The sequence below is a fragment of the Leptonotus elevatus genome, chromosome 8, assembly GCF_054856555.1.
Source record: "Leptonotus elevatus isolate MCC_2025b chromosome 8, RoL_Lele_1.0, whole genome shotgun sequence".
Lineage (NCBI taxonomy): Eukaryota > Metazoa > Chordata > Actinopteri > Syngnathiformes > Syngnathidae > Leptonotus > Leptonotus elevatus.
In genome coordinates this window covers 17,200,182-17,221,017 of record NC_141246.1, presented here as the reverse complement: position 1 = coordinate 17,221,017, position 20,836 = coordinate 17,200,182, and the positions used below count along the sequence as shown (strand labels likewise).

Genomic DNA, 20,836 nt, shown 5'->3' with positions numbered 1-20,836 from the left:
TTGTTCACATCACAGGTGTCCGTTCTAGCTGAGTGAGGAGGGGATTTGGATAGATGAAGGCAGATGGTCCGCGCTCTGAGGCCACGTGGCCATCCTTGTAGGAAATGTTACATAACAGCCTGTCATTGAGCCAAGACTGCCTTTAGTGTGGACTAATCTGCTGCCATGGACTTGCGCTCAAGTCGATCTAAAGGTGGACAGTATCTGAAAGAGGGGGGCCTGACGATCAGCAGGAGCCATGGAACTTGGCAATCAAGCCAGTTCGGATCAATGTGCAAGACACTGTTGCTTGCAGATACGACATCAGTGACGGATTATATTCAGACATTGGAGAAGCCAAAGCTCTTTTGTGGTACGCAAATAGACTCGGAGACAAACAAACATGTAAAGAAAGAAGAAGGCAATCTCCATACTTAGGAGTCTTTCTGTCTGCTATGTAGGCATTTGAATGCTCTCCCTATTCCTGTGTCCTCATGAGGTTAAGCGGTCTGGAAGATGGATGGATGGTCTGAAATAAATTTATGACAAACAGTTTATGCTAAAGTTTTATAGTGACAGGCAGAACAATTAAACGCTCTTCCACTATAGGGGTCAGCAACCTTTCCTGTCAAAAGAGCTATATTTTAGGCCAAATAAAAAAAATCTGGAGCCGCAAACTGTTTGAACGTTGTGATGAAGGAAACAGTGTGTTAGTGTTAGTTGAATGTACTGTGGGCCCAAGACCTATAAGTGGAGCTGTACCAGAACAGAAATAAATGACAGCGGCATCCAATATGTAGATTCATTTTCTTTTTCATTCTTCTTCTTTTTTTTCATTTACCTTTTGATTTCTCCTTTTATTTATTTATTTATTATTATTTTTATTTCTTTGTAATTTCAGACTTTGTTTTTTTTCAATAGATTTTTACACTTGTCTTTATTTAGACATTTTGTCTGCATTTTTTTCTATCAATTTTCTGACATTTGTGGCAGTTTGACATTTTATGGTAATTGTCAGGATTTCTTTTGTTTTTGGACATTTGATGGTCAGTTTTTGGACATTTTTAGGTATATAAAAAAAATGCTTTTCACATCTACCTTTCATCTCTCTTATTCAGACAACTTAACAATTTGGACTGAATTTTTTTGAATATTTAATGATTCATTTTTTAATCTAAATCATTAATTTAAAGAATACGTCATCTTAAAAAATATGTTAAAAAGTAGTAATAATAATTATCAAATTTTTTTGTGAACTTGTAAATAAATGGAGATCCCATTACAGTACAGTATTCTTTTTTTCTTCTTTTTTTTTCCTTAAAGAGCTCAGTATTGTTCATTCGGTAATGTCATCATCATTGCTCTCTTTTTATTTATTTATTATTTTGTATGTGGGTGAGTATGTGTGTGCGTGCGTGCGTGCGAGTGTGTGTATTCGTTAGTTCACCAAAAACCTATTAAAAAAATCCCATACCGTTCACCTAAACCGAAGAAAAGAAAGGAAAGTGAAATCCAGCACCGACCAGACACCACCCACCACCAACCAGAGTCCTTCACCAACCCCAGAAACATCTAAATTCCAACAAATCAGGGAGACCTCAAGAGACCAAAGGAGAGACTGAGGAAAGGAAGGAAGGACAAACGAAGCAGAGTGAAATCCACAGACACCAGCCTCCACCGATTCAATGACCTGAGGAAGAAGCAGATTGTGTCTGAGTTTCGATAGATGCTGTTGTGGTGGATCTGGCATGCATGAAAATCTCCACCAAAGAGGGGAGCCATCGACCCCCGCCAGGACAGAGCAAGCGCAACACTTCAGGTCCCCCCAGGCCGCGGCAGCGCCAAAGGACGACCCCCGGGCCCCACCAGGGCCACCGGCCGGAGAACAAACCCAGGAGCAGGAGCGCCCCCCACCCCAACACGGCCCGCGCCCCCAACCCAACGCAGCAGGACGGGGCACTGCAGGACCGCCAGGCACCCCACCGGTCCACAGCCCCCGCTCCCCCCACGACCGCCCACCCCCCATCCACAGTACAGTACGATATTATATTGTACACTATACTGTGGTGACCCACTAGGTAGAGACATTCACCTTGACCCTGCACCTTTAAGAGAGGGATGATGAAATTAAAGTTTTCAAGGAGAGAAGCTGGCTGCTTGCTCTGTAGACAATCATTTTTGTGTGGAGAGTAAATAAGAGACACAACTCACCTTTGTCTCACCAGTTACCGCATCTCCACAAATGGTGACCCCCGACGCGATAATGTCAGAACGCAACAGTAGCGTGCCTTCACAGCTTAGTGGTAGCAAGGCAGCTATCATCAATTCAAGCATCTATGCTGCGGCAGCACAACCCAAGACCATAGTTTCAGTTTCAGCACATCGAGGCACTCCACGCACCATGTTACAGAATACTTCCATAGGGTGGCAGTGTTGGAAGCATCAACAACCACATCTGCTCCAGTGTTTCCCAATCTTTATTGAACCAAGGCACATATTTCACATTTCAAAAGGTTTTACGGCACAAAACTTTACAAGAATTTTACAAAAGTGCATACATACTGTAGGTTGTTTATGTACCTTCTATCATCAATTGGAAGAGCATTTAATCGTTCTCTCAGTTACTCCTTGTCTTTGCCAAACCAAATTACGTTTTGTGAGATATTTAGGTTTATTTATATATGTACAGTAGTAAGCAATATTTTGTCCAGATATTTGACATTTGATAAATTGCTACACCAAATGACCTCTCATGGCACACTAATGTGGGCTTGGGAATCACTGATTTACACCATTGTCAAATTGATGGGTTTCAAGCTAATTGTATTCCAAACAGCTGTGACTCATGTTATATCGGTTGAGGATTTTAATCCTACCACGGAGACATAAAGAGTACTTCTAAATGGAGACGAGTAATACAAGTGCTGACTAACAGCACATTATCGCTAATCAGGGTAATCCAGTCATCACTTGCGTCCATCCAATAGGACCTTGTCAATTGTGGTCCATCCCATAATCCCTCCATTATCCCTCGCGTATCTCGTGATAATGATCCATTAGTCAACATGAACAGTGGGCACAATTGCTCACTTTGACTTGATGTGCTCTACAGTAGCCTATATGTTATTTCATACAGTAAGTCAGACCTTGGGCTTGTGCTTCCCTGAGGAGCTTTGCAATTCTTGGTGTCAGAGAGGCAACTGGTGTCAACAAGCTCCCCCCCACTAGTGCGAATTTTAATATATATATTTTTAAATCTCAAATGCTTCATAAAGTGCCTTTAAATACCTCCAGGAATACTCATACCCCCATTTGAGAAGCGCTGCTCTAGAAAATATTAAAAACTTTGAAGTTGTGGGGCCCCACAGTGCTCATTTTTTTACGGGGCCCCCAAAACCTGGCAGTAGCCCAATAGTTCCCGTGAGTTTAACCTTCTGGAGTGGTTGGTGAATGGCCTTTTTTTATTATATTATTGTATAGTTTGCTATGGAAATATTAAACTAAATAATAAATGTAAGAAGACCATTGTATCTTGTATCTGATCAAGTGTTCTTCTCCTTAAATCCTCTAGAGGGTACTGCAAGAGTAAATTAAGTTATCCACAGGTTCCAGGGAATCAGCTTTCTAGAGTTGTAATGGAACATGTAATCATATTAGATCCTCGTTGTCAATGTTTTGGGGTTTTTGGGGGGTAATTGAAAAAAATATATATACTATTGATCTTATCAACTAATTTGAAACCCTAGCCCTAGTTTGAAAACCTAATTTGAAACACTTGCCTTAGTTTTAAACCCTAATTTGAAATCCTAGCCCTAGTTTGAAATCCTGATTTTAAACACTAGCCTTAGTTTTAAACCCTAATATGAAACCCTAGCCCTAGTTTGAAACCCTAATTTTGAACCCTAGCCCTACTATGTGTACAAAATAAAGCAAGATGCTGCGCCTAAATGCTTGGTAAGTATGGATATTCAGGATCCAATCTCAAAGCACATCGGCCAGCCCGATATAATAATTAAATGTTACTGTTGCACTTGTCTGCATACTTCATTTCCTAAATAGAAGATACACTTTTGATTGATGACAAACAATTGACTTTCCTTAAAATGAAAATATATTATATATAATATATATATAAAATATATTTTTTATGTATTTTGTGTAATTTGGAAGGAAATTTACGTGGCCTTATTGTTATGACGATATGACTTGAGGGCAACCATTACTGCGATGTGACCTGTGACGAAAGCAAGTTTGACACCCCTGAGCTACATTCTTGCATTCAGTGACTTATAATAACTTGGGGATAAAGCAGAATAGCCACAGAGGACTTCTATAGTAGCATGCCTACACTCATCCAAGTGAGTCAGCCACAGCTGCTATTTCAAATACGATCCGAGTAGGCTGTTAAATAATCAATTGGAACAATATAAACACAGCAACAGTGTTTTTCCATCTCTATATGTGCCCTGCGACTGACTGGTTACCAGTTTAGGGTGTAGTCCGCCATTTGCTCGAAGTCAGCTGAGAGATGCCCCGGCTCCCCGGGACCCTGAATATAAGAATGTTGACTGGATGGCTGGAAACCAGAGGACCTGGGGAAAACCCACATGCACAGGGAGAACATGCAAACTGTGTACATGAAGGTCAAAGCCTGGATTTAAACCAGGGGTGTCAAACTCATGTTAGCTCAGGGGCCGCATGGAGGAAAATATATTACCAAGTGGGCCGGATCGGTAAAATAATGGTATATAACTTAAAAACAATTGGCGTCAATTATACACAGATTTTCTTTATTTGTGGGCCAGCCCTAAATTACGGAGCTCAACTGTAATCATATTGGTCCAAAAAATAACACTAATGCAAATGAAGAGACCCTTCACATTATCACACCTTCATTATCCATAAAATGTCAACAGAAGCTCCATCACAAGGTTCAATTGACATTTGTGTTTGTCAGCACCAGTTTATCTTTCAAATCCTCAGCCACATGTAAACAAACAAACAACAAATGTATGATTTACTGTCACTTGCGCCGCCCTGTCCTGTATTGTAGGCAGCTGTTCCCGTTACTACAATTTATACCGGTAGTTTCCATAGACAATACGGCTTGTGATTTGCACTATTTTTAATTGTTATTATTTTGTAGCAATATTTCGATACAGTCATCATAAAAGAAGGGTGAGATTGACACTTGGTTGATTAGCTTTGAACCCTTCTTAGTCGATGCTGTGATTGAAAATGAAGTGATGAGAGATCTTGAACAATTGAAGGATTTCTGATACTACATCACTGCACTGACCAGGCGGTAGGAATGCTCCAGAGTTGATTTATGATGAATGCACCCATCACTGTGGAGATTCTGTGAGTTCACTGATAGAAGCTTAGTTTGACATACAGTATTTACTAGGGGTGTGCCAAAAAATAGATTGTCATAAGAATCGCGATTCTCATTTAGTACGATTCAGAATCGATTTTAAATGTCCCAAAATTATACTGTCTTGCCTTTGTCGGTGTGTGCCTTTATTTGGAGCGCTGTTCATGTTGTACTCGGTTTGGCCAATGCGGTCTAATACACTGTTAAGTTGTAGCCACATTGGAGAGTAGAAGGAAAAAGTCACGATCAAGTTATTCCAATAAAAGTTGTTGTTTTTTCCAGCGTGGAGCCGTTCTTTTGAGTGATAAAAGTGCTGCGAGTAGCGCGCTAATTAGCATTAGCGAGTCAGCCTGGAGTAGATCATTACAATTCCTTGTACATCTATATATTGAAGCAAAAATCATTGTCAATCAAAATCAATATTTTTTTTTTAAAAAATCGTTCAGAATCGAAAAGTGATTCTGAATCGAATCGCAGGCCCAAAAATCGGAATCGAATCGAATCGTGAGACATTCAAAGATTCCCAACCCTAGTATTTACACTTTCATGGCAAATTTACTCCAATGGACCATCAACATAGTATCAATCTTAATATATTGTACACCACATGTGGGGCAAGTAAGACTTGTCTACAGGTAACCTCATTCTAAACACATACAAGCAAAGAATTAAAGGAATTCAAGGAATTTGTAACATGCCTTCACATCACGTCAACGCCTCACTTCCATTGCTTTCCTTCTACAATGCTTTAATTCACCACCATCACAGCTTATGGATACAATATATTAAGTATGCAACATAGTCGGAGTAGTTAGAACATTGAATTACCTCTGTATGACCTATGTTACTAAACACACAATCAACTCTCAAATAACAAACAAAAAAGCTCAAAATAAATAATAGAAAGCGTATCCACAAGGACACATAACAATAAATGCACTACATTCATTACAATTAGCAAATCAAAAGTCAACAGAAGTTCGTAAAAATTAGCACCTGTACCGTTATACAAAATAAAAATTACAATATTTATTGTTTCACCTTATGCAAACAAGTCATGAAATTCAATAAGAATGAGGACATCTTGTCTTCCATACCATATAATGCACTGTGATGAATATGTACTCAATAAAATATGAAGTTATACGTGTCCACAAACGCATACATCCATCTAAATACACACACACATATATGGGTCATTGAAGTGTAAGTTTGTTTGCTAATGCCTATTTTATCATGTGGTGCGACCAAAAAAAAAGAAGCCATTTCGGGACTTTTATTTTGAAATACATTTAAAGACAGGAGTTTAGGAGTTTGTATCATCCACAAGATTGTCAAGAACCTCTGGGAGTAGCTATCAAGTTTGTATTGTATTGTATTGTGTTATGGGATAGTAAAAAAAATATTATTATGGGAAATGTAGTCCTAATAGAGATTCGGACGTCACATGACTATTTCGCTGAACATGACGAGGAGGGCTAAAACTAGCATATTCATCTGTCAACTTTCCGCCCAAGAGCATTGACAGTCACTTTGATGAAAACGACATGATATACAGGTTGGATTGCCGATGAAGTGTCAGGAGTGCTTTTTTTTTTTTTTTTCAACTCGGCGACACTGCTACGTGGTATTCCCCCCTCTCTTACACTGGTGAGTGCTTTCAAATCTGATCATACAAAGGCTTTACAAGTTTGTACAATGCGGATTTATTTCCCTTTTATGTGTGGTCAAAATGCCATCGAAGTTAGCAATTTCACGCGATTGTCATTTAGGTACGTTAGCAACTTAGCATCCGCTAATTTGGCCGCCGCCGTCATTTATGCCGTATAAAGCCTTCATGGTCAGTTATTAAATTCAACTGTCTATTAAACCATAGCAGCACAAACGCACAAAATTAATTCTTTCCCCCACATCTTGCGTGTGGTAACTTGCCTGAATCTGGCAACCATTTGCTGATTCAGCCACCAATAGCGACCATGTACAAAGTGCCCGATCACGTCTTATGCCTTCATTTAATAACTATGCAATCGAGCGACATCTACACGACTGACTGATTCAGTAGTTGACTATCCTGATATGAAATGATCTCTACACAAGCAATGAGGAGGATTCCAAATCCTCCATCTTGTTGTTCACCCTTTTTATGGCTGCTGTGATCCATTGGCTACGTATTGGTTCCTCTTTTGGTAGCCTGGAGAATGCTCAATCCTTTTTTTGCCTCTTCTCGTTGTGGCAGCTGGTCAATAATAGCTGTCAATCATTGTTAAGGTGTGACGTTTGCCATACCTGCCATTTGTGGCAGATGCGTTTTCTATGCCAAAACGAATGTATCTGTAACGGCTTTATCACTGTTGCACAAGATAACAATAAATAATAATAAAGAATAAATATTTTATGTTTTTATAAGAAATTAACTCATTCACTGCCATTGACGGCTATTGACGTCAAAAATTCATTTGAACTATTTCTATTAGTTTAACATTTTTTTTCCACGTTTGTTAACAAGAGTATGAAAACCTATAATTTTTTATTTATTGTACATTTAGAACAGATATCAAATTTATGATTAATCGTGAGTTAACTATTGAAGTCATGCGATTAATTACAATTCAAAAAATTAGGAGCGTCGGGCGATTAAAATCATAATGAATTGCATGACTTTACGAGTTAACTCACGATTAATCACAAATTTTATATCTGTTCTAAATATACAATTTAAAAAAATCGAGGTTTTCATACTCTTGTTAACAAAAGTGGGAAAAAATGTTAAACGAATAGAAATAGTTCAAATGAATTTTTGACGTCTATAACCGTCAATGGCAGTGAATGAGTTAACTGTGCTGGGTCTGGTAAAATCCCTATCCATCTTTGACCCATATACACTTGCATATATATACAATATATACATTTGCAACCTGCTTGCCCCTTCTCGTATCCATAGCTCACACTTCTTTCATCCTCAGCCTCCATCTTCATGAGGCCACGTTCTCTAAAAGACGGCAGGCACTATTGTTACTGTGGTAATAGCGGGAGTTTCTGCCACGGCGCTCGTGGAGGTTGCTGTAATTGCTGTCGTGGCCCTGGAGAATTGCGGGACTCCGGAGGTAGACTGCTTGCATGCTGAGATGCTGCAGTGCATGTCAGCAGCTGTGTGAGAAATCTGGAAGCCGGAAGGCTGAGGAATAATCTTCAACAAGGGGAAAGAGCCACAATGTCATTGAAAACACTGGTCACGGTGAATATGTCAACAAGGAAATGGCCAGATTAGATTAAGAGGAGGATCTGGGTGGAATATCGTTGAAGCGTCATATGGTTCGTGTCAGGCTATTATGAACGAGTTGAGTTTTTCAGCAAATGTCTGCAAGTGAGTCTGCAGTTTGTGAAGCTTTATATTAGCATACCTGGGGGTGATATGACACCTGATGTTGAGGAGAGTAAGGGGCACATTCAGTTGGCATTGACCTCACTATCCGGCGAGCGCTGGGATCGCCGTCATCCACGCCATTGGCCTTGCAATTCAACCTCTTTACACACAGCACCTGCAGGCCCACAACAACTGAGTGTTAATGACTCAACCTCGTTGCCGCTGCGCTCGGAGATGCAAACCGTGAAACGGGAACAGACGGTCTGCCTGTGCTTTTATGCAGGATCTAGTGAAACGGGATTTTGCACTTCACACAGATGATGAATTGTTAAACATCCCACCCTCGTGCAGCATCACACTCTCTCATGGCTCTGATCCAAACAGCTGTACTCATGGGCAACATTTGATTTGTAAGATGAGAGGTGAGTCCTTAAAAGAGTAGATGAAAAACCCTTTATTTAAATAGTAAAACCATAGTGAATGCTCATTTGTTAAAAAATGATCATAATACCGTAAATACATTTAAATATAGGATGAAATTATGGTTGAAAAGGCTTCAGACTTAACACGACATCAAAGAGTGTAGCTCTTTGGCCCAGTTGCCAAATGGAAGAACAAGCCAACAGTTCTGCCCAATTAATTGCTGCCCAACAGTTCAGTTTCTGTCAATTCATGTTCAGATGTACAGTAATTTAATTCCACATGATTCGTTATCAAGCGCCATTTTTGTGGTTGGAGATGAACACAGTTGTCTCAAGACTAGATTTACAGTGGACCCCACAGATTGTATGATTGATTGATTTTTTATTTAAATTTTTTGACACTCATTTTTTTTTAAATAGAAAATGTGTATTAGATGTTTCTCAGTGTTTGTTGTTTTTAAAATAATTTTGGACGTTTTTTTCCCCCCTTAGTGCATTTCAGTGAGCATGAGTTATGCTGGGATTTTCACTATTTGCAAGTCGGCAAATCCTTACCATCGAAGAATAGCGGAGGTCCACTGTAATTAAAAGACGAACTAATCGACGTACTTTTCTGAAGCTCTGTTTGAAGTTGTCACAGAGGAAACCGTAGAGCAGAGGGTTGGCGCAGGAGTTGGCGTATGAAAGGATGACTGCGAAGAAGTATATTCCTGCAGTGGCACTGGACTCAGGGATGATGACCACGAGGTTGATGATGTTGATGATGAAGAACGGCAGCCAGCAGAGTACAAACACCACCACGATAACCACCACCATCCGTGTCACCTTCCGCTCTGAACGCCGCCGCGAGGTGAAGCCTGCCCGCACTCCTGAGGATTTCACCTGCAGGATAATATACACAATATGTAGGGATGGTATGAACACGAGCACTCACGCACGCACCTTGATGACTATAAGCAGGTAGCAGAGGCAGATGATGAGCAGGGGTCCAAAGAAGCCCACTGTGGTGGTGTAGAGAATGAAGGCTGTTGACCACACGTCTGTCGGCTCTGGCCAGATCATGTTGCACGAGTTAAATGTGTCCTAAAGGCACATTACAGAACCAGTCACATGAACTTAGAGAGAGAATTAACAGCAATAGTTCATTCGAGCAAAAATATTCGGAATCTTCATACTGGAATTGAGTGAAACGGTCTTGGTTTACAATAAAAACGTTAAGATTGTTACCTCCTGTATGGTGTTTTAGATTTGAGGATACTAATTGCTGAAGCTCTGTTAGATACTCAACAATTTGAGTCTCCGTTGCTATATTTGGCGCTTCACAATATGCCCCACATTTTCAATGAGAGACAGGTCTGGACTGCTGGCAGGCCATTCTAGTACTCAACCGTATTCACTATAAAGCCATGATGCAAAACTTGGCTTGGCATCGTCTTGCTGAAATAAACAGGGATGTCCCTAAAAAAATACGTTGTTTGGATGGTAGCGTATGATGCTCCAAAACCTGTACATATGTGTGTACTTTTCAACATTAATGGTGCCTTCACAGATGCGCAAGTTGCATGCCATGCCAGGGACATTAACATACCCCCAAATCATCACAGATGCTGACTTTTGAACTTTACTCTGAGAACAATGGTCCTATTGCCCTTTGGCCTGCATTTCAAAAAAAAAGAGGCAGGTACACCCTGCACTGCAATCTGATCGCAGGGAACATATAAACAACTATTCACTCATACATACACACCAATGGACATTTTTTAATCTTTAATTAACCCACCATGCATGTTTATGGAATGTTGGAGGAAACCGGAGTACCCGCAGAAAACCCATGCAGGCACGGGGAGAACATGCAAACTCCTCACAGTGAAACCGTATAGACACTTAGGAACCCAAAAATATACAATTACTGTGGTGTCTTGAGATGTCACTCAATCTTCAATTTGTTTTTTCCATTCAATTACACCTGTGTATTTAAAGCAATGTTGCAGTGCTTACAGCCATGTATTCTTTATCTTCTGTAAAGAACAACAAATATTAGTGCTGTAATGAGCTGAGACCTCTCACTGAACAATACACGTCAGTCTGTCTTGAGCTGCCCCCTAGGTGGCCAAAGTGGGAACACCAGAAAGAGCAGCTAAGCGCAAATGCCATTTAATTGTCCAATTATGGCAAAAATCTGTTTAATTCAGTTTCATTATATTTCATTCGGTCATTCGGAGGGGGTGGGGGGGGGGGGGCTAACCTACGGAATGGATTGATTGATAGCATTTCAAGTCATTCCAGTAAGAAAAGATGATTTGAGATATTATTTGGAGTTACGAGCACTTTACAAAATGATTTAAATAAAAATGTCACTATTAAAAAAAATACATAAACACACACACACACACGTATGTATATATATATATATATATATATATATATATATATAATTTCTGGGTAAAGCTGTTATAATTAGATGACGAGAATATATATATTTTTTAATAATTACAATTTTAGTCTTGCTCTAATTACAGCAATAATATGTAAGTAGCAGGGTTACAAGACATGGCAAATGTTCGTTTTTACTCAAGCAAACATGCTAGCTGTATGTGTTAAGCACAGATTTAATATATAGGCTTAAACATAACTCAATCTTATTTTGTGCCATGTGGAAATATGTGTTGGTATACTGTATAACCAACACCCCCCACCCCCCATAAAAAAAATAAATAAATAAAAAACAACAACTTGTTGGTCATCAGGGGAGGGACGTGTGTGGTGGGGGGGCATTTTTCGGAGGCGTTGAAGAGCTGTTTGGCATTTTATTTTATTAATCACAGTTGCATTTTCCCATGACGTCACCATATTTACACAAGTGTATGTATTTTCTGCTTTAAAGAAGAAAAAAAAATAGAGTGGCGCATCGGAAAACCGTCCCCGGGACCTCAGTACATACCTGCACATCAGAGAAGATGACCACGGGCAGGACCACCACAAAGGAAAGAACCCACACTGCTGCGCTCACCGCCTTGGCGACGCGCGGGTGCCTCCACTTAGAGCCCCGGATCGGGTGCACCACGGCCAGGTAGCGGTCAACGGACATGACGGTGAGGCAGAAAATTGACGTGAACTGGTTCATGGAGTCCGCGGTCATGACGAGCCGACACAGGAAGGATCCGAAAGGCCAGTAGGAGAGCACATTCTGCGTTGTGAGGAAAGGCAGCCCGATGATGTAGAGCTCGTCTGCGATAGCCAAGTTCACAATGTAGATGTTGGTCACCGTTTTCATGTTGGCATAGCCCAGCACCACGTAGATGGCCAGACTGTTGCCGGCCAGACCCACCATGAAGACTGTGATGGAGATGATCGCTGTCAGCAGGGTGCTGCCCCCCTGGAAAGGGAAACTCTGCGTGAACTCGATGGAGGAGCCGTTGGCGAGGGCAGAAGAAAAAGAACACGTTGGAGAAGAACAATTCAGCATATCCACTTGTTCCATAATGAAGCTCTCCGGGGGGTCTGTCTTGTAGTAAAAGAATCCCACTTTGAGACGGCAAAGTGCTTGAGAGGTTTCTGTTGCGCGCGCTAATCGGAGCCTCGAAAGCCTTCAAACGTGATTCAAAATGGGCGTGCGCCACAGTCACACGCCACATAAAACGTCGGTCATGAGTAAGCGATTGGAAGCAAACACATGCATCGTCTCTCAAAAAAACACGAGCCACAATCCACCGTGTCTTCACTTCTTGACCAATGTGGTGAGTGACGCTGCTCCAGCTGCGCGTCAATGGCCAGTGTCGGTGTCACACTTTACTTTTACGCGCAGGAGAGCTAAGTGTGATTTGGTTACGCTGTAACGAATTGACTGTAGAATTGACAAGAAATGATTGGCAAAAAAGTTGCCAGCTAATGCTTGTAAAATCCCAGTACTGTATTTTTTTTCAAACATTTACTGTAAATGAATTAAAGTTATTTACAAAAAATTACAGTTTTATATAGTATATATACGTTAATTATACAGCAAATTACTGTACTTTGTTTTTACCCATAATACGCTTCGTTTTACCCACAATGCATGGGTCTGGCACATTTATTGAAACTGAAATTTTCGAAACTGCAAGCTCATTTGGCCAAACAGACTCACATTTATGCCCAACCTATCAGTTCATTAGCAAAAGCACATATCTATCCCAAAACTGCTCACACATGCTTGACTCAACTGCAAATATCCTTCTCAATTGCTTTGGCTCATCTGCATTCCCTTAGTGCTTTTGCCAAAAGTAACTTGGATAATTTTCACAATACCATGGATCATCAGCAAAAGCTCATATCGCTCCCAAAACAGCTTACCTATGTGTCAAAATCACATTTCTATGTCATACAAGTAGTCAGTGCCCCAAAATGCATCGTCCCTTTGGCATTCTGTGAGCACTGCAGGCCAAAATCATTTGATGTTTTGTCACAACAGCAGAGGTGCCGCTAACAAAATACAATTATATATAAAACTGAGGGGGAAAAAAAGGATTTTACAAGAGCAGTTTTCAAAGTTTGTGGCACAGTCAAGGAAATTGCAACACTTTTTATTCACACAGTTACTTACATATTAGAGTGTAACAAAAGAAAGCCGAATCCTGTCTATTTATGAAAAACTAATACATTCTGTTGAGTAAATTTGACTCTAATTAGAGTGGGACCAAATAGACTCAGTTTTAGAGTAATATTTACACTTGGAAGAGAGTAAAATAAAGAATTGGAGAAAAAAGTCACTCAAGGGTTGAGGAACAAACTCACGACCTTCAGCTTGAGAGACAGCCGACCGACACCCTGAGCTACACAGCTCCTGCTGTGTGCTAGTATATCACTCGTCTCAGCTGGAATCTTCATAACTTCAAGACCAAAAACAACCATCAACCATCCTCTACACTGATCTCCTGTGATATGCGTGACTAATTTTTGACAATTGAACAGATGATTTTGCATTTTGAGACTTACACACTGAAATCCTTGCTAACATGTTTCGGAAAAGACAACCGTTACACTGAAAAACAACTAATCCAGTTCAATCAGCAAGATCTATTCATTTGGAAAATGTGCTAAATGTAAGCACATTTTGCTAACTGTCGGCAAAATGTACACAACCATTTGCACAGATCTACCGAGGCAATTGAGACATGTACTAAGACATTGGCAATTTGATGAAAGCAATGACGAATGCCATTCAGTTGGCACCAATTGTAAGGTGGTTTTGGGATTTGTCCATGGTATTTTGAAAATGTCAAGAAATGTGCCAAACCTATGGAGAAAAACTGTAAATTCTGTAAAATTAAAAAAATAAGAAAATGTTGTAATTTTTTTACTGTAGATTTTACAGAAATTTAACAGACAAATAAAATAAGAGAATTGTTTAAAAAAAAAAAAGACAAACGTGAAGTTTCCCACTTAGAGAAATAGGAAGAAGGGTAATTTTCAAATAATTTTATCAATAATAATTAGGACATGCCCAACTGAATTTAATTTTGAAATAAATTAATTTTACTGATATAAATATTTGAACTATTGGGAGTTGTTACCATTGAATAGGTAGCCTAATTAAAACAAAACGTTTTTAAGTAATATTTTCCACTTTTAATGCTAAAATACCTTTGCCATTGTGAGTCCGCATTGAAATGTCATAATTTGCAATATTGGATTTTTTCCTCCCAACCCATTTAAGCTTTCAGTTATATATATATATATATATATATATATAATTAATTTTTTATTATTTATTAATTTCCCCCCTACATTCAGACGAGAGCTTTGAAAATTCTGCACAATGATGGCCTACCTAATTTTTCATAAAACAAGACCACCACAACCTAACATATTCAAATTTATAAGGTGGCAATTATCAATTTATGCAATTTATTATAGTTAGATGAGGTCATCTTACCTATCACAACAAATACAGTACTTTAGTCTATAATATCGAGCCAGTCATAGATATACTAATAATATTGCAGTATAGCATAAAAGTTTATTTTGTATAATTCTTGGAATGTGTCACTCAATGAATTCTTCTTGTTTTCCCATCTCACCGTATTTCAGGCTTGACGTGACATCTGTCAATGTCAGTCATGTGAAAATGTGAACCAAACAAACACACTTCTTTTCTCTCTGCAGGTACACCCACCTATTACCACACACACACACATGAACAATACAGACAACCAGCTGCAAACAAAACAGATACATCAATATGCTTATCCGCTCCTGTAACCAGCACATGTAACCTCCCATTGCACTGCTTGGTGGTCTTTTTTTTCCTGGTATTTCTTCTCTGAAGGGAACCGAGGGGAGTGGAATGCCAACCACCCGCTAAGTCACGAACTCATCAAGCATGCACGGCACGCACACACACACACACACACACTTTGGGTTGGAGAATCATTGTGTCAGGTGGGTTGGGCGGGAAAGCGCCCCCTAATAATGCGCCCGTGTCCACAACAATCCCCTGGAGCGAATCTATCACATTACACAAGGGTTGACCTTACTGACCTGTCAAGGGACATTATTGTCCTGTGGGCACCCGTTTTCATGTTTTTACAATTTTCCACCACGAGGACTTAAGGGAAATTCAAGATGCTGTGATTGTTTTACACAAATGAACCAACATAAATAGAGAATTATAGCTGAGATAAGTGTTTACCCCTTAAAGTATACCCATCCATCCATTATTCATATACGGATAACACACTGTAAAAACAGTTGGGTCAAAAGTAACCCAATTATGGATCAAAAATGGACCGATCCCCTTTATGGGTCAATTTGACCCAACTCTCTGGATTGTTTTATACAAAGTGACCCATTTTTTTGACCCAAGTACAGGATTGACCAATATTTATGAGTTGTTTTACACTAAAAGATCAATTTCTTGAATCAAAGTTGGGTCAAATTGACCCAAGTAGAGAATTGGTCCATTTTTGACCCATATTTGATTTATTTTTGACCCAACTTTTGTTGCTGTTCAGTTTTATTCTATTCTATTTTTTATTTTTTATTTCAGTGACCTATCTGTATAATTGTTTAGCTCTTTTATATGAGTTGTGTTCTGTATACTCTTTTTTGCCCTTATGTACAGTATTGTCATATAATATTTGTCTTCTGGCTGTAAGAAATACTAACTGTATGTTTTATTAGTGGGGAAACATTATATTTACTTTAATTCTGTCATCTGTGTTTTTTCAATGTCAATGTCAGTGTGTTCAAGTCTCCTGAATTTTTTTTTATCAATATGAGTTAATGCTGTTGCATCTATTTATTTTTACATACATTACAAATGCTGCCGTTGGCTTTATGCTGTACCTCCATGCCCCGCCCACTTATCCTTCTACAGACTCTCCCTCCTTCCACCTTCTTCCTGTAGCCCTACAATAACACATCTTGTGGCCTCAGTAAGTGCTGTTTTCCTGCCCGGACCCATAGACCCTCCCCAAAAACAAACAGAAGCTAAGCTCATTTTACCTTCCCCCGACCCAGACTGGACCCGTCCTGGCCAGACAAATACTAAACAATAGATTTCATGAGTAAGGACGATTTTTGTTAATCAGAGCCGTGGAAAATGTGTTTTATATTTGTATTTTTTTGAATATTCCATGCACATGTCATGTGTCTTCAGGGTATTGAAACAGCTTCATTCAAGACAACAACAATGGCTGAGAACGCCACGAGCACGGAAAAGGCTTCACAAATATTTACTTGTAAAAAATCTAGTAACATTTTTTCACTTCAGAAATTCTAGTTAAACTGAGTGCATCAACCTACAATCTAGCCCTTACTAAGCTTTTTCAAGTAAATACAGTATCGCTCCCCTTTTTTATTTATTTTTTATTTTTACTGTAATTCAAGTTCACATCAATCCCCGCAGTTGAGCTTCATACTTTGTTATTTTAATGTACAGTAGATCCCTGTTTAGGCACCCAAGGTTGAATAAAGTTTTTGTCTACTGGTAGATGCTAGCTAGTAGTAAAACTACAAATTAAAATATAATAGCAACAGAACAAACATGAAGGGAAACTCCTTTTAAATAGACTCAAACATGTCAAACTAAATCTGGTTAAAACCGTCATCATGTGTGACATGTAAGATATAGCTCAGTGAGTAACTTAGAGGCTTAATGCCACAAATATGTTAAAAGGATTAAAAAATACATTTGTTTTTAAATTAATAAGCGGAGGCTGAGCACAAAGATGTAAGACTTTTTCGACTCGCTCTTAAGTATCCTCACAAATCTGTCTAACTCTATATTAGTGAGCACTTCTCCTTTGCTGGGATAATCCATTCACCAGGTGTGGTACATCAAAATGCTAATAAGGCACAGGTGTGCCTTTGGTTGACAGCCCTCCAAAAGGTTCCATTTAATCACACTGCTCAATGCCACAGATGTTGCAGGTTTTGACTTTTGAATTCAAGGTTCAGTCTGTTTCCACACAAGATCGTCTGAGACAACCAGTTTGCATTACCAAAAGAACTTCTCAACAAACTGTCTCAAACGACCTCGTCATTCTCAGACCGCACCTGATGCAGTTTGTCGACATAACCACAGTGGCCATCAAATGTTCACCATAATAGCGTTTTTCATTGTACAGGGCAGATAGCAGCTTCGTCATCAGCGTTGTTATGGGCAAACACCACGAATGCCTTTTTATTGATGGCTTTTTGAATGCACAGAAATACTGTGAAAAAATCTTCAGGCTCATGGTGCAGCATGATAACGCACGGCCGGCCCCATGTTGCAACAATCTGTGCAATATACTGGAAGCTTGGAAGGATGTGTCACCCGTTGCAGAGTTTTAATAAACAATGTTAGATGTACCAACATTCTATCACTCGCTGGGAATGTTCATGAGCATATTGATAACCTAACGTAACCACAACATTGGGAAGAATATTGACTTCATGTTTGTGGATGTAAGAAGAGGCTTCTCTAAATTGCTTCTTTGAAGGAGAGATGAAGTAGGTCTGTAATAATGGCAAGTCCTGAAAGCACCACATGTAGAAAAAGGCAATTTTCCAAATGCGGCAATGAGCGAGCCATACTTCAGCAATGCGGTAGATTATAAACAAAGAGCCCATTACATTTCTTATAACCAATGTCATTGTTTTCATTCTCTATGTTTTTTCTTTTATTTGTTTATGATTATATCTTACAAATTAAGCGCTATTTCTTTATTTAAAACATGTACAACTGTGTTGTATTTTGTTGTTGTTGGGCTGGAACAGATTAATGCAGTGCTTGACTTTTTTAAATTATATTATTATATGTATAATTATTTTATTAAATTTTAAAAAGTGCCCTGGGATTGGTTGGCAACCGGTTCAGGGTTTACCCCGAAGCCAGCTGGGCCTGGGATAGGCTCCAGCACCCCCATGAATGGATGAATGGATAGATTTTATGAATAGTACGCATTTGTCAATAAAATTAGGTACACCTCTGCAAATGAGCTAATACGCCTTCCTCTGACAATAAGAGCGCCACTGTCACCTACTGTAATGGATGTGCAATTAAATGTTATTCTACCATGGAAAATTAATAAAGGCATTCAATTGCTTGTTCATAGAATGAATTAAACTTTTAACTCAAGGCATCACTGTTTATCATATATAATCTGGTGGTTTGTTTGTTTTTTGCCATGAAATTATTTTGATTTAATGGAAAATAAAAATGCGTACTATATTTTTCTTTTCTTTTATAAGAAAAATACGTACAGTATTATTACATCAAATAAAAATGTGCTTTGGATGAATAAAGGTTGGGAAACACTGCTATCGACACTCAGCGGTGGTTTGCGGAATTGCATAATGGAGAATGAGTAGGAGGAGAGGAGAGGAGAAGGAGGAGGAGGAGGAGGAGGACGAGAGAGGAAGTTCCAAAACTTTTTTTTTCCATTTCTCGCCAGGGAAAGATTCCTGAAGACGCTCCGTTAGTTTTTCAGAGGAACGGGAAAAGCAGAAGAACATTTGGAGAAATACGCGCAGCTCACCTCGTCAAAAAGTGGATTCTTCAAACTTTGTTCTGTCCTCACATGAAACGCGAGGCAAAAAAGTGTGTTTGCTTTGGTCCTTTCCAGCCTGCGAGGACTTCCACCATCAGAGGCGATGAGATGTGAGTGAGCTATGCCTTGTGGAAATGGAGCGACTGTAACCACGCGAAAACATGGCGTCTGCGGGCCCAGCTTCTACTTCTTCTCCAGCCTGCTGGTGGCCCTGTGCTGTCTGGAGCCGTGGAGCCTCGGCTCGCAGACGGCCGCCGGCAGAAGCTGCACGCCCTGTCCCGTTAACTGCAGCTGCACGCCTGCGGGGCCCCAGCATGGCTGCGTGGTCAACTGCTCCAACGTCGGCTTGGAGAGGGCCCCCGGAGCGGCGGACATCCCGCTGGTCACCACTGCGCTGTGAGTCCAATTAACCCTACTTCTTTGCTATGCTGATGTTTCCATTCGCTCAGCAACAGTATTGCTCACATGGAAAGCAAAAGGAAACTTTCCAGGAGGGGGCCCGCATTATTATGATGTTATTTACTCCAGCCACATACAACGTGTTTGCATCATCCACTACTTTTAGTTCATTTCTTTCCTTTAGTCTTAATCACATCATCATCGATTCATCATCATATTTTTGGTATCATTATTGACACCACATTACAAGTTAACTTTTGTTGCTATTTTTTGCTTAGAATCTACATTAGGAAAAAATTGCGTTACTGCCAATTAAACAATCATAACACCTTTTTGATGATCAGTTAGTGATTTATTAGCAAAACAACATTTTGTGCCCTCTTTTTTCCAAAATAACTTAGTCTAATGTGCTGCATGAGATCATCATGTGTGCTGCAGGATATTATTCAGTTCCACTAAATTGCAGGGCTGTGCATTAAATCAAATTAGATTAATTTGAAAATGAGCTAAATCGTGTAATCGCCGTGTGTATAAACAAAGACACTCTTCTTCTGAATTATTAAAAGCTGATATTATATTCTGTTATATCCAAATGTTATCGTGAGTTGTAATTTTGCGCAAGTGGCAGAATGCGGGTGTCACGGTGTGGTCCCGGAGCGGCATGGTGTCTGTCGGCGTGTGAAGTGGAGGACCCAAAATGCAGGGAGGCAGGAGAACCACAGCAGGAGTGCGAAACTGGCGTGCTTTATTTTACAGAAAACACTAACCAGGGTACTGGTTAATGCTAATTAAACAACAAACTGAAAAGATACAAAATCAAAATGACAGACAGAACTCCGGGGGTGACCGTGACAAGCGGCAATGATCCCACGCCGACTGATCACCACCCGGGAATTAAATACACTCACACTAATTGGGTAACTAGCCACACCTGGGGCCAGGCATTAGTGGCTGAGGGCCCGGATTGGCCAACCCGGAAGGGCTGGAACCCACTCAGGACCAATCGGGACCCTCAACCAAAACCAGATGTTCCCAGACATGACAGTACCCCCCCCTTAAGGGACGGATCCCAGACGTCCCAAACAAAAGTCAACGTCGGTAGCGGAACCATGATGACGGCTCCAGCGTAGAGGCCAGGGGCTGCAGCGGCACAGGCGAACTGGCCGGGGGCTGCAGCGGTACGACGTGCGCCGCCGGAACGGGAACCGGTGGCGGCCGCAGGACGTGCGGCGCCGGAACTGGAAGCGGGCACTGTACGGGCGCCGCCAGAACTGGCAACGGGCAC

At 40.2% G+C, this 20,836-nt stretch overlaps 2 protein-coding genes across 6 annotated transcripts in view; one reads left to right on the top strand and one right to left on the bottom strand.

Moving 5' to 3' along the window:
- Positions 1–7,908: 7,908 nt before the first annotated feature.
- On the bottom strand, positions 7,909–19,416 carry sstr5 (somatostatin receptor 5). 4 transcript variants are annotated; one of them, XM_086082579.1, is made up of 6 exons: positions 19,141–19,416; positions 12,081–12,515; positions 10,082–10,222; positions 9,749–10,021; positions 8,755–8,892; positions 7,909–8,540 (listed from the first exon to the last, which is right to left on the bottom strand). In XM_086082579.1, the coding sequence occupies exons 2-6, from the start codon at positions 12,468–12,470 to the stop codon at positions 8,343–8,345; spliced, it is 1,140 nt and encodes a 379-aa protein (XP_085938705.1). In that variant the 5' UTR covers positions 12,471–12,515; positions 19,141–19,416; the 3' UTR covers positions 7,909–8,342. The 4 variants fall into 4 exon arrangements, with proteins under 4 accessions (XP_085938705.1, XP_085938702.1, XP_085938704.1 ...); XM_086082576.1 differs by lacking the exon at positions 19,141–19,416 and having other exon boundaries at positions 12,081–12,367; positions 12,468–12,843; XM_086082578.1 differs by lacking the exon at positions 19,141–19,416 and having other exon boundaries at positions 12,081–12,326; positions 12,405–12,722.
- pkd1a (polycystic kidney disease 1a) overlaps positions 19,047–20,836 on the top strand; it is a 59,613-nt gene continuing 57,823 nt past the window's right edge. For both annotated transcript variants that reach the window (XM_086082568.1, XM_086082567.1), the window contains exon 1: positions 19,047–19,548. In XM_086082568.1, the coding sequence (XP_085938694.1) occupies positions 19,274–19,548 (275 nt within the window). In that variant the 5' untranslated portion in view covers positions 19,047–19,273. The remainder of the gene's footprint in view (positions 19,549–20,836) is intronic.

Coding starts and splice junctions, on each gene's coding strand:
- sstr5 (XM_086082576.1), bottom strand. CDS start 12,774: ATGTGGCGTGTGACTGTGGCGCACGCCCATTTTGAATCACGTTTGAAG. Junction 10,223..12,080: donor TCATCTTCTCTGATGTGCAG/GTATGTACTGAG, acceptor ATGTGCCTTTAG/GACACATTTAACTCGTGCAA. Junction 8,893..9,748: donor TCAAACAGAGCTTCAGAAAA/GTACGTCGATTA, acceptor GTGGGCCTGCAG/GTGCTGTGTGTAAAGAGGTT.